We start from the raw sequence: 14407 nt of genomic DNA, 5'->3' as shown, positions 1-14407 counted from the left end.
TTAACATTTTCAAGATTTATTTTATCATTGAAAAAAGCGTCAAAAACAAACGTCATTATTGTCATAAAAATTTAACAATCATTTATAAAAAATAAAAAATTTTATATAAGGTAACGTACCCTAATATAATCATATCCATATCTTTTAGAAAAATAATAAATTCATTCTGGGGTTTCAAAAATATTTTAAAGTAGTTTAAAGAAGGTGTGGTATGGTTAAGTTACTGAAGCTATATTCGGTCGAAGAAAAAAAAAAGCAGAACATCACAAATAAATAGGCCTGAAAATTTAAAAAAACAAATATCCACGATCACAAAACAAAACAATTGACAAAAACGATGAGAAGAAAAACAAATGAAAACATAGCAATTATCTGGAAACATCAATAAGAAACACAGACAAACATACAAACATATAAACAAACTGGCAAGAGACAAGGAAACACAAGAGAAACAAAACAAAAGGAAACAAAACAATACAAATGAACAAATAAAAAGAAGAACAACAAGTTAAACAAAAACAAAATAAAAACTTTTACAAAGTAACATCCACAAGAAAACAAATTAACAAATGCAAAACAAATAAACAAGTAATGGCTTTAAAGACAAAAAACAAAACAGAAGGAAACAACGAAGTTGAAGCTCTCAAACAACAAATAAACAAAATTAAAACTGTACGAGATAGGAGTTTACACAGAACATATTAAAAACAACAATGGGACAACAAAGCAAATTCGAAACGAGGAAACTAAAAGACATATGTAAATATATACTGTAATGTACAAAAACCAACGAAATTAAAGTACAAAAAAGAAAAGCACGAAAAACAACAGTATTCAACTAACACAACTAACACGAAAGGAAATATTCAGAACAATTGAATTACAGTAGAACGAAAAGACAACATATTCAACACACAAATACCAACAAAATAAGAGGAAAGGAGGAAAAGCATTAAAAAGCAATACAGTTACAAAAAACTATGAAAAAATTAAAAAAGAAACTAAAAAACAACATTAACAAATAACAGACTGCATTCAGCTGCAGAAAAAACATTGGGAAACAACAATCGAAAATACGCAACAAAAAGACAAACTAACTAAACAACAAACTAGTAACCAAAAAAAAGTGTGCGGACAAAACTGACGAAACATAAAAACAAGTGAAGAAAACGAACAACACCTCCAAAGGAAAGGAAACACACACATACAACAACAAAGAATAAACAACGTAAGCAACAAGAATGACAAAACACAGCAGAAACAAACAAAAACAAGTGAGCAATGAAAAGGTAAAATCAGCTCCTAGGTCCTCCTATAGGTTACATATACATGATAAAGTGCCTTAAAATTGATATCATTGATAATGAAAAACACATGATCACAGAAAGTAAACAGGAAGAAAAAAAGATAACAACAAAACAATAAAAACACAATAAATCACAAATGCAGACAAACATTCAAAAACATAGCAAACATTAATGAAAAAGACATAAACAAAGACAATTGGGACAAAAGACAAATGACTTGATTGATATAAAACTAAAATAAAAACAAAAGAAAATGAACTGAATACGAGTGACAAAACAAGAATGATGGGCCATGATACAAAACAACGAAAATAAGGAAGAACAATTATACAGAACAAATTCAACAACCAAAAAAACAAAGCACAAAACAAAAAGAAACAAAACGAAAAAAAGACAAGACAACAGGGAATCAATGATAAACAAAAGGTGGATAAGAAAACGAAGAACGAAAGCCTTCTAAATAATATAGAAACAAACAATTTATGACAAACACTACAAGACTGACAAAGCTATAAGATTAAAAATACAAAACAAATATACCACTTGTGAACTTAGTGTAAACAAAAAACAAATCAGACAAACACAGAAGGAACAAAAGGAAAATCAAGGAAGAAGTACAATGACAAGAAAAATACACATGAAACAAACTTGTAATAATAACAATAAAACATAATGATACCGAACAGTGGTTGGTCAAAGGAACAAAGAGTCGCAAACATAAAATTATCGGGACCTAAACAAAACAATTAATGAACAACAAATAAATTTACAATTTGACAACACATAATTGATGTATGTAAACAAAAAAAGTACGAAACAAACAACAACAAAACCTAGTCTGGAACAAAAGAACAAAACAACGTGCAAGTGAAACAATTCATAAAAACTTACCGACTGGAAATACAACAATTAACAAAAAAATCTGACACAGGTATAAAAACATGGTAAAAGCAAACAAAAAACATAAAAAACAAATGAAAAACATTATCCATAAACATAAGAAAACGACAATAACATACATACATAGTATAAAAATAAAGCGAGTCTAGTACAAAAATAAACATTATGTATGCATGTGCAAAAAATACATTTAATCTAAATCTAAGCGTCAAATACACAAAATTACAAAAAATTACAAAATAACGACTGGAAATAACATTTTGTGGATTAGAACAAGAAACAATAATATACAATACAAAACTAAAACAAAAGATTACGATGTAACGATGAACAAAAAAACAAAAAACAAAAAGAACGTCAAGAAAAAAACAAGTAAAAAAAACGAAGAACAAGAAAAAAAACACACAAAAAACATTAAACAATAAAAAAAACAAAGATCAAAGAGAAAAATCAAAAACAATTAAAACAGAGAACATAGAACGAAAAACAATTAAATGACAAAGGACAGAGAACACAGAACAAAAAAGACAAATAACAAAAAAGACAACCATAAGAACAGAAAAGCAGGAACAATCTTAACAATAATAGAAAACTAAAAAAACAAATTGAACGTATAACACAAAAACTCAAAGAATATTAGAAAACAAAACTTAAAGAACATTTATACATACAAAAAACAATTTACCAGACAATTTGAAGAATCATTTTTGGCTATGTGTCCTTCTTCTTTTACTTCTTCGACAAGAGTTAAATCTTCAGTATCATTTTATTTTTGGTAGATTTTTTTCCATGCTTCAAATCCACCATCTAGACTCTTTGGGCTAAAAAAACATGGAAAATCTTTGTTAACTAGCAAAGGAACTGTTGTGAATTAGAATAAACCTCTAGTTTAAATCTATATAACTACTTTGTATGATGCCCCCTGTCTTGCTAATCCGGTAATAAAGAAATCTTTCTGGACTGTTACTCTAAAGTCTATTCACGATAAGTGTGCACTCTTTTTTCATTTACTTATAACTTTTGAAGGAATTCCTCAATCTTTATAAATTTGGTATCGTTGGAAAGATATTAGTAAGTGGAACAATTTGGAATAAAAAAATCTATAAAAAAATTCTAAAAATGAAGATGAAAATGAAGAAGAAAAAAATGAAGATCTTGTAAAAGGTGCTTTAACTATCATTTTCACTGAAGTGACTCCTTCATTATCGAACGTCATTACTGTGAAAAAATTTCTCAAAAATAATAATTCAGTCAAAAGATATCAAACAAAGTTATAAGCTGATTGACGTCTAAAAACGCTGTTTTCTGCTGTTTTTTGGGGTCAATGACTTATTAACTTTGTATCATAACTTTATATTGAATAAATATTTTAGTGAAATTTCTTCACAGTGATGACCTCCTAAGATCAAAGAATCTCTCCAGTGAAAATGAAGTTATCGCACTTCTCTACAAGATCTTCATTTTTTTCTCCTTCATTTTCATCTTCGTTTTTAGAATTTTTTTAAAGACTTTTTTACTTCAAATTGTTCCACTCACAAATATCTCTCCAATTCCTTCAAAAGTTATAGCTAAAGAAAAAAGAGTGCACACTTATCGTGAACAGACTTTAAATATACATTTCCCAAGAAAGATGAGCTTTCACTGTTTCGAAGGTTTTTGGTTCTTGAGGTATTATTCAAATACCATAGGGGTGTATTATTAATTTGATTGGCAGTAAATTAAATGTTTTTTACGTCATGAACCAAAAACATATGAATTCGCTGACGGTTGAGTAAAAATATTTCCTTACCATGTATATCCAAGTGATTTCACAATGGTGACAGCTTGCATGCTTCGAACACCAGATTTGCAGTGAAAGATTAGACTACAATCATCCTTCTTAGGTTTTTTGATGCCATATCTTGATTCAAACTGTTCTTCTTCGAGCTGGAATGCATCACTAATTTTTGGTACTAAAAAGGAAAATCCCCTTTATGTTACAGCAAGGTGCTGTCAGTGTATTTTGGAGATGTTGCAACCCTTCATCACGTTCTCCAATATTTTAGCAGATCATGAGGTTGTTATTACGGAAAGATTACATAGTTTTATCGATGAAGGGATTCTATATCGGCTTGAGAGCGGGAAAAGTTCGTCGTTGACACACTGATTTTAAGGGGAGTTGACGCAACTGATCTAGTGGAGAGGCATTGACTTAATAAACACTTTTAAGATTTACTTACGAGGAATATTGATTGACGCGCCTATTTTTCCTTCTAATTTCAATTCCCAAGGCATTCGAACATCAATCAATATAATACTTTCGTTGTTTGCAAGCTTTTGTTGTAAATCGTTTGGGAATATCAGATCCTTAGTGTCTGTGGTACCATTTGAAGACGCGGTGCTATTTTTAGTTGGATAAGGTGTTGTAAGTGGCAGTGAAGTTGTTATGGGTAAAACTGTAGTGGTGAGTGTAGATGGAGCTAATGTGGTGTTTGTAGAATTTGTAGTATTCGATTCACCAGGACTAAAAGTTGGATAAGATGTTGTTGGTGGCAGTTGAGTTGTTATTGGTGAAGGTGTGGTGATAAATGTCGATGGAGTTGAAGTCGTGTTGGTAGAATTTGTAGTATTTGAACCACCAGGGCTGATAGTGGTGATTGGTGTCAGTGTTGTAGATGGAGATTCTGTTCCATGATTGCCAGAGCTTTCGGTAAGATTGTAAGCCATGCATGTGCTTTCAGATTCAGATGTACAGACATCTTGTAAGGCATTGTAAACCGTATTGTTTTCACAGATTTGTACATTGTACCAGTTGAAATAACAATGAAAGAATTTGTGGCAATCCCATATGTACATCCAGTCACCTGTTGGCCGGTTGTCACAAAAGCTTTCTAAGAAAAAAAAAGCAAGACTATCTAATCTACTAATCAATGGGTGATAAGTCTTTTTAACCCAAGTGACTTAGATTAACGAAGTGATGTTCGAAACAGAAATAGAGTACTGACCATACTTTATTAGCAGCGCTGTTACAAAATGAATGAATCTAGAAGTTACTGGGGATAACGTAAATACCGGAAAGGTCGAAAAATTTCATGCATAATGTCGGTTTTTCTCAACTGAAATAATTTTCGTACAAATTTGCATATTGGGAAAAATTACCTTCAGTGATGTTTTTCAATGGTGTGCATGAACTGTGGTTTGTGCTGTAAATCTCATTTGGACGACATGAACTGATATTTCCAATGTTGTTCTCACATACGATGTATTCACTGAGATTCCTTATAGGATAAACACCATCAGGTAAACCTATACATCCTTTTTCTTCATAATCGGTTACTGAAGAAGAAATAAAACGTTTCTTAGTTCTTTTATGGGTAGAAAAAACCTACAGGAAATTGTAACATGAAATACCTGGTCGATTTTTTATAGGGAGGCAGAAGCGATCCCAACCTCCTCTCTTGCACCAGAGCTGTAAAACTGACCGACAAGGAAAGATCGGGGAAAGTGCTTAATAATTAGCTTTTAGACATTGAAACTGCGTTGTTATAGAGGGACTAAAGACTAATAATGGTACCACCGTGATTATCACAGTAGCGAGTTTAGGTATCTACACTTTTGAAGACGTTGGAGTGACTGAAATGATTTGGAACAACCCGCAGTTCTAACCCGCAAAATTAAAGGAGGTAAAAGTGCTGATTTTTTTCGTCCTCAGTCAGTAGAATAAATGGCTAATTACTCAGTGATCAGGAATTCTTTACGGTGTGCATTAAGCAAACATAAAATTCAATCATTCAGGATCTTGGATGAAGGCCGCACCAATCAAATCACAAGTAGTAAGAAATGTGGACAGGACTCAATGAATAAAAGTTGAAATGTTGTAGCCTCCCAAGTCCCCTAGCTTTGGCAACAAACAAAGAATCTAAAATATGGACGAGCAAATGGACACTTACTGCTCTGTAGATGGACTCCATTGTAAAAACAAATTAAGGAAACTGCCACCACAAGTAAGCAATGATTATAGTGAAAATTCATGGAGGTTGCATCCATTCTTCAACACCGAATTTTGAACAACATCTTCCAGCGCTAGTTGACCTCAAGCCTTTCAGAAGGATAAAAGCTTCCTTCTAGGCCGTTGGTGGTCAAACGCTTTTTGATAGTTGCTAAGACGCTATCTGCAATTGCCACCTTTATATTGCCTCTATCCTTATTCTGCTCATATTAAGCATAATGCTGAATATGATGTTAATTGCCATGTTTGTCTTGAAACAGCTGTATTTGTTGAAAAACACAATTCTGTTTAGGTTAGTTTGTTGTCATAAACAATGTCTGTTAACTCTTGTCGATTGAAAAGAGCATCTTTTTAAGACTTTGATTTTCTTTCATCCTATAGAGTTTTTCGACATTTTAGTTCTATTCACAATTTTTTTCACGATTTCTTGTATCATACCTTTAAAAATTAGCTTTGTACTTCATCTCATTTGTAAACCTAAAGGTTAACAAATTAAGAAATTAAATTAACATTGAAATGTCTGAAAATTATCTTTCGTGACAAAAACAACCTTAAAAAATGATTCCATAAGGCCAGCCAGGGTGACAAAATTATTCTATTTCACACCTTTTTCTCAAATCCAGCCCCTTTTAGTTACCAGATCAGGAGTTACCTGGACCAAGCTAATGGAGCTTTTTTGAAAGTGGTACCCGCAAACAAGCGATTGTTACACACTTGTTACTTACACACAGACCCGGTATGGTTTTTCAGCCAGTGGGTTAAAATAACGGATTGAAACTCAATGGGGGATTGATATTTCCATGCTCAAAAGGCTGGTTATTTGAATTAGTTAGAAAAGTCAATGGGGTGGACTCAATAGTAGCACAGTATTTTTCAGTGAGGATTTGTTTATTTGATTTTTTTCAGCAAGGACAAAAATTGGAGTACAATAATACATACGGAATGATATTTTGGCAAATTCTCCGAGTGGGAGTAGTTTCTACTGGCTCTGTGAGAAGAGGGTGAATTGTATAGTACCTTATCGGGGAAAATTTCGTCGGAGAAAATTTTCGTCGGGGAAAATTTTCGTCGGGGAAAAATATTCGTCACTTGCTGGTAGTTGCTAAACGCATTAAGACCGGGAAAAATATTCGTCATTTGGCCAAAACTTCGTCACTTTTCCCCGACGAAGTTTTCCCCGTTAAGGTATTCTTTTAACTTTACCTAACGACAAATGGCGATTCATCACTAGCATGAAAACAAACTATAGATCTGGTCCCCTCGATTCGGGTACAGCTTTCAAAGAAACTCAGATCAAATTATTTTGCTTGGCTGTGATTGAGAAGCTACCTCCAGTGCATCTAAATATTGAGCTCAGTGGTTGCAAGATCCTTCCTTTACCAACGAATCCGTGAAATTAATGAAACTTTCCCAAAAGTTTCCATCATCTGAATATTCGTCATATACTTAGAAAAGTCCGTCATTTCTAGTCCATGATATATTGTAAAGCTGCTGGATGGTGGTCTACCATTCACATGTCAGCATCACGGCTTACTTACCAAAATGTAAATGCATCTTCGGCTAGGTGAACCTATACCATGTGAGGAATGGGTACTACAACTCGTGAAACGTGGGAAATTTTAGTGTACTTTAGCACTGGGATGAGCTGGAGTTTTTACAAGATACTTCAATAATTGGTCATTTGAAGTGATAGAGATGACGCATTCTTTAGAAAATGTATCAAAATTGTTTTATTACTGGTTAACGACCAACCAAATCTAATAAGAGCTTGTAAAAACTCCAGCTTGTCCCTTAGCACTATCTTCATTTGCTCGTTTTTTATTTGCTTGTTCTAATTCTTTCATATAGTACAAGTATTGGGAATCTATGTCATGCGTCCATTGAATGCATTGCAAGCAGTGGCTAAAGAAATGTCGGACAACTCAAATTTGGAAATTTTATAAAAGAAAATTAAGAAACAAAGAAGCTAAAATAAGAATGTTAAATAGAATAAACTTTAAATTTTAACACCGCGTGTAAACTCGCCCCGGGAAGAAAAACCCGTTTTTGAAATTTTCCTTGTTCATACTTTTTTCTCTATATTCTCTATATTTTATATCATAACATAGACTACCTCAAAACCTACAGTATGACTTAATTCGAATCAGGGAAAACTTCTTTATTTAATCATTGAATGATTGAAATCAAGAAATTATCAGCTATCAAAAATTATTAGTTTAAGCATCCTCCATACATGGAAAAATATGTTTAAATCAAATTAGATCATATCTGATGGTTTTTCCACACGCTTTCAAATTACAAAGTCATTCTTTCGTTTAGCAAGCTATCGGTATTGAATAAATGTCATTTTTGCACCTAGTGTAAGATCTTGATTTTGATCATTCGAGAGAACTTTGAGGCGATAAAGTATTTTTTCGCAATCCTTATCTTAAAAGTATGTCATGGATAAATTGAACGTATATTGAACATGCACATCACCCAAAATGTAAAAGAAGATGAAATAATGATATATTTGCTGATACATGGAAGGCAGAGGGTTATATGCCAGCCTCTACGGTCTGGTATCAACACTTAATTTCCCCTGGAATACATTATTTCTCCCGTATCGTTCGAGTTCTGTTAATAAACTTCATTCGCTTTTATATCGTAAGCAATATTTGGCAGAGCCAGTGATTTATTAAAATTCTAAGATAGTGAATCCTATCCCAGAATAGGGTTTTCTGCCATAGTATAGAATTCCTTAGATTTCCAAAACCGAAATGATATTGTTGCAATGTGTCGTTTTTAATCTTCACGATTTTTCAACACGTTTTAAAGCTTATAGCTTCCAACATTGGGCTTTTCCAGAAAAAACCGTACACCCCCTGTTGAGGAGCTCCAACCTTTTGTGAATCACCCCTCTTGGATCTCCAGGCAATTTTAGGATCACACCCCTCTGGAATTCCGAATTTTTACAGATTTTCATTCAGTACCCTCATGGAATTCCACTTATTTTTGACGGATTTTTGTCTACTGCTATGGAATTCCACTGCATTTCAAACCATACCCCCTTGGAATGGAAATGACTCCTCAACAGGGGGTGCACGGTTTTTTTCTGGAAAAGCCCATTTACAGTGTATAAGTTTTGAAATACGAAATAATCATTGGTGACGTTCCCAACTGGCACACAACGTTGTTTTAACGTTAATTCAGCGTTGTATGGACGTTGTGAACGTTAGATAAACGTTTTAACAACGTTGTGTGCCACCTGGTTCGCAAGAAACTTGACAATGTTTTTTTAGATATCTCATCTAACCTCGCTAACCTCGCCACTCAAAGAAAAAGTTCCAAATACACTTTTCCCGTAATTCAAAGTTCCCGGGGGAAAATGTGCACTGCACCGTTATGTACAAAATTGTTTGAGAGGTAAACCAACACGTTTTTTTTTGTCAGGTAAAGTGGGTTTCAGCTTCTAACTTTTGATAGCGATCTTTTTTTTTGGCAACAGATTTTCAGGGTGGTATAATGTCATGTATAGAAAAGCATTCGAGGGGATTTTGATCGACGGAACTTAAGAAAAGCTCAAAAGACCAACTTATTCTAAAGTCTATTAACGATAAGTGTGCACTCTTTTTTCATTTACCTATAACTTTTGAAGGAATTCTTCAATCTTTATAAATTTGGTATCATTGGAAAGATATTAGTGAGTGGAACAATTTGAAATAAAAAAAAATTCAAAAAAATTCTAAAAATGAAGATGAAAATGAAGAAGAAAAAAATGAAGATCTTGTAGAAAAGTGCTATAACTTTCATTTTCACTGGAGAGATTCTTTGATTTTAGGAGATCATCACTGTAAAGAAATTTCATTAAAATATTTATTCAATATAAAGTTATGATACAAAGTTAATAAGTGATTGATCCCAAAAAACAGCAAAAAACTGCAGAAAACAGCGTTTTTAGACGTCAATCAGCTTATAACTTAGTTTGATATCTTTTGACTGAATGATTATTTTTGAGAATTTTTTTCACAGTGATGACGTTCGATGATCAAGAATTCACTTCAGGGAAAATGATAGTTATAGCACTTTTCTACAAGATCTTCATTTTTTTCTTCTTCATTTTCATCTTCATTTTTGGAATTTTTTAAAAGATTTTTTGATTTTAAATTGTTCCACTCGCTAATATCTTTCCAATGATACCAAATTTATAAAGATTGAAGAACTCCTTCAAAAGTTATAGGTAAAAGAAAAAAGAGTGCACACTTATCGTGAATAGACTTTAAGACGCAAGCAAAACCTCCCAGAGACCAAACGGTGGAGAGCATCAAAATTATGCGCGTGCATTTGTTTTGCGAAATACGGGAAAGGTGTATTCAAACCATTTTAGTATTTCTTGTTATTTAGGGTCCTTCTCCTTGGAGCCATAAACACAACCCCTTCTTTTTCTTTAGGGGCAATTCCTCCGTCAACTAAATTAGTTCCTTGTAGACTATTGCCTTGGCTACAAGTCTGTCTTTTCGTCAAAAAATGAAACTACGAAAGGACTGCAAATTGGTTTACATTTTATTAGGGTCGACTTTGGATACATTCAAACTAAGTCTTAGTTAGTTAGTCAAATCAACAAACGACCTTAAAAGGATTTATCTCCTTAAAAGCTGAATCGTACTGGCATCATAAAATAATGATAACTGAAAACTTGCCATTGTGGTTTCAATTAAATCATCTTGAAAATTACACAACCGGTAATTATATACTCGGAAAATTAACTTCGCTTGCAAAGCGAAAAAATCCACTTAATGTTCATTAAAATTCTTGGCAAATTAGTCCAACGGAAGGAGCCGAGAATTTTCTTATTTCACTGGCCGATTCATAGCTTCACGATTTCATACACAATTCAATGCTAGCCAAAAAGAAATTCATAAATTCCTTCTGCCGCGCTATTTGGCGTTATGACATAGAGATTTTTTGAAATGGCATTTCCTTTTTGAATTAAATTCAATGAATCAAAAAGGATATTTGCAAAGTAATTTCATTTCCTACCAATAAGTAACTGATTGGGAAAATTGCTAGCTTCTAAGATGGTGCCGGGAAATTATGGGCTTTGATGACTCATCAATACCGAGTTTATGCATGTGTGTTTTTCCGCGATGGAGACCGTAGGGTTCTCATTTTTCTAGATCCTAACCAACTCAGGACGACGGTATCTCAGCACTTTTACCGTCCTCGATATTGCGGGTCAAAACTGCGGGTTATTATTCTAAAACGCCTCAGTCACTCTACCGTCATCAAAAGTGTAAAAACTTGCCAATAAGTAAAGTTCGTTCGTTTGTAAAGTTTTTTTGAGTGTTACGTACCCCCTTGAAGTTATTTTCTCCAAATTACTGTTATCATGCATGTTATTGTTTTGTCGATTCAAACAACATCTACTTTCGCTTTCTTCACGTAAATTATTCATCGGGTTATTTTCAAACTCAGGTCACAGTGACTGCAGTGGAAATATTTGGACCAAATTATTTTTCTTGTTTGGCTTGCGAATAGAAAATTATTCCGCGTCTTATCAACAAAAAATTAACTGCATTGATTAACATAAATATTTGAACCTTTGGGTGACGAATATTATTGATACCAGTGATTCTTAAATCTTCAGTGTCTTTAGTCCTCGAAACTTGCCATCCACCAGGCCAAATTAAGACCAGCCGTGTCATATCAAAGATTCCCAAAATGGTACTTGATGCCTCTCTGCTTGATGCTCAGTAACTAAAGAGAAGGATCAAGGGTAAGTGGAGAAATCCAGGGAAAGGAGTGGCGCCCTCCTCTACCTTCGGGTCACCTTCAACTGCGGTCGCAAACTTACTTACTTAAGACCGCTACATAAAAAATTGCCTGCTATTTGATGTGGGCTATATAGCTTCCTCGTATAGTTGGAATAAGATATCCTCGATTTTAGTATGTAAATCAAAGCTGCCTGAATATCTTTTCAAATGTCTCCAAATTAACGTCATTGAAAAGTAATGCCAATAAGATTGTACGTGATAATTTATTGGGAGGTGCCAATCCCATTGCAAATTTACAGAAAATTAACTATCTCATCAAGTTTTTAACTAACCACACTGAATGGTTGGTAATCAATAAATTTTGCAATACTGTAATCAAAAGGTCGTAGAAGAATGATTTAATAAAATTTAATAAGGTTTTTAACAGGGGTTTATTCCAGCTAATTTCTTTGTGGGTGATTAAAGATTTTGATATTATAATTGGTATTATAGATGGTTATAAGAACCCATAGGTACTACGCCAGAATATAAATTCAGTTTCAAAATATTCATAGCCTTGTTTGAAAAGGAATCAAACAGAGAGGTATCAAGAACTGATTTTAGACCTTTGCTATCCCCCGGGCCCGGGAGGGGGTACTAGGGCAAGATGGGTTACGGGAATGCTCCGCTGGTCAGGGTACCTTTTTTAACCTCCACGAGTCCCAGGTAGGGTCGCAAAAACACCAAAATAGAAAAATCAGTCCCTCGTAGGGTGCCTTTTTTTGGAAAATTTGGGGAAAAAGTAGAAAATTTGAGAAAATTTTGGAATTTCAGTCCCATTCAGGGTCACTTTTTTCGCAAATTTCGAGTCCCACGTAGGGTCCATTTTTCGAACCTCAGCGGAGCATCCCCGTCGGTTGACAAGGGTAGTATCCCCCCCCCCGGGTTTGCTATGAACTGACAGGAGGCCATCTTTTATAGATCCAATCAAAAAAGTTTTCGGCTCAAATTTATCCAAAAACATTTTTCTCGGAAATCAGCCTTCAGATTTTAGGCACTAGTACTGCAAATAACTTTTGGAAACACCCTTGCCCCAGATACAGCCAAAGGCTTGAGAAGAATTTTCGATCTTTCCAAGGCCTTCAAATTGACAGGGTAGACAGGTTGAATCTAGCATCACTTTCTCTGTATCTGCACTTTATATTTTTAAATTTCTCCTTGCAGTAATTGTTACTCACAATTTCGCACTTGTAGGAAATAAGTGGTTTCAAATCCTACATTAGAGTTTTGATTCCAACCTTTGGCCCCGTTACCTCTGTATGAAATTCCTAGATTTTAACTGTTAGATTTTATAAATGTATTCTTATAAAAGACAATAACTGACCAGTTAGTTAGGACCTCAAATCACTTAATTACTACTCTGGCACCACAACAATACGGAGAAAGTAAAATCCTTTATTGATATATTGGTTCGATTGAGGAGGTTCTCAAAAGAACGAAATCAAAAAACCCGCAATGAAATTGGGAAGGAATTATTTTAACCAGTTAAAATCTGTAGTGTGTAATTAGGAGTACTAAATGACTTTTCGGCACTCCCAAAGTGTAAAATATTACCCAATCAATGGATACAAAAAATCATTTCTCAGTGAGAACTTTCCAGCCAGTTAGTGGAAAATGATGAAGTCTTAAATGTAATGGGGTTGGAAAACAATGTGGGTGCTTTTGAAAATATAGAAATTTTCCCAGAGGGGGGGGGGGCGAGGACTAAGTAAGGAAAAAGTCTGAAATCACAGTTGAGATCGATCTAAAGGCTCCCTTTTTCTTAGCTTTTCGGGAGCAATTTAGAAGGGTAACACTCCCTTTCACTTATCCTCACAGACCCAGTAGGATTTTATCAGCCAATAGTGATAAAAAATAACGGACTGAAACTCATTGGGGATTGGTATTTTCATATCTTTTATCGTCCGGGTATCTAAATTCTTTATATTTTCAATGGGGCAAAAATTGGAGTAACATTTTCTACCGGGGACGATATTTTGGCCAATTTTTACAGTGGGAAGGGTTCCCGGTGGGTCTGTGAGAAGGGAATGTTTTAGAAATGTATTAAGTAATATTTTGAGACCTTTGTTGTGATCATCCAGCAGGGGGTTGAAATCATAACCTTTCCGCACTGTAGCCCTCGTCCTAGAATCTTTGGATGATGGTGGAGTCAATGTTACAGCGGGTATCAAATTTCAGTGAACTGTTCTCACTTGGAACATTTTTTTACCACAAATTTTTAAGTTGAGAAGGCTCTATTCACAATTTTTAGAGGTATTGATGTAGGAGTTGCCCAATTATATTTGTCATTGAAAACAAAAACTAATTTATTTTGCTAACTTTTGCATACTATGAGCTACTACTCAATATTATAATGAGTCATTACAGTTGGGGTAAGGTGTGCGACTCCAGACTCTAAAAGTTGTACCAGACTTTTGATT

General features: G+C 34.0%; 1 protein-coding gene across 2 annotated transcripts; it reads right to left on the bottom strand.

Annotated features, from left to right (window-relative positions):
• On the bottom strand, positions 1–6397 carry LOC136801584 (uncharacterized). Of its 2 annotated transcripts, none has more exons than XR_010845877.1 (5): positions 6137–6360; positions 5346–5522; positions 4427–5077; positions 3824–4159; positions 1–3182 (listed from the first exon to the last, which is right to left on the bottom strand). XR_010845877.1 is itself a non-coding variant. In XM_067058219.1 (5 exons), exons 1-5 carry the CDS (start codon positions 6231–6233, stop codon positions 2974–2976), a joined length of 1143 nt encoding a protein of 380 aa, XP_066914320.1. In that variant the 5' UTR covers positions 6234–6397; the 3' UTR covers positions 1–2973. The 2 variants fall into 2 exon arrangements, 1 of the variants encoding a protein (XP_066914320.1); XM_067058219.1 differs by having other exon boundaries at positions 1–3028; positions 3997–4159; positions 6137–6397.
• Between the last annotated feature and the right edge of the window lie 8010 nt (positions 6398–14407).

Source organism: Clytia hemisphaerica, unplaced genomic scaffold (assembly GCF_902728285.1).
Source record: "Clytia hemisphaerica strain Z4C2 unplaced genomic scaffold, Clytia hemisphaerica genome assembly, whole genome shotgun sequence".
Lineage (NCBI taxonomy): Eukaryota > Metazoa > Cnidaria > Hydrozoa > Leptothecata > Clytiidae > Clytia > Clytia hemisphaerica.
Note: the sequence above shows the minus strand (reverse complement) of the source record. Positions and strands in the feature narration are given on the sequence as shown.

What these genes read in the sequence shown, in the direction of transcription:
- LOC136801584 (XM_067058219.1), bottom strand. Translation starts at nt 6,233, where the DNA reads ATGGATGCAACCTCCATGAATTTTCACTATAATCATTGCTTACTTGTG. An exon ending in ATTGAAAAACATCACTGAAG is followed by an intron (nt 5,078 to 5,345) that starts GTAATTTTTCCC and finishes TTTTTTTCTTAG; the next exon opens with AAAGCTTTTGTGACAACCGG. An exon ending in AAATCACTTGGATATACATG is followed by an intron (nt 3,029 to 3,996) that starts GTAAGGAAATAT and finishes ATGTTTTTTTAG; the next exon opens with CCCAAAGAGTCTAGATGGTG.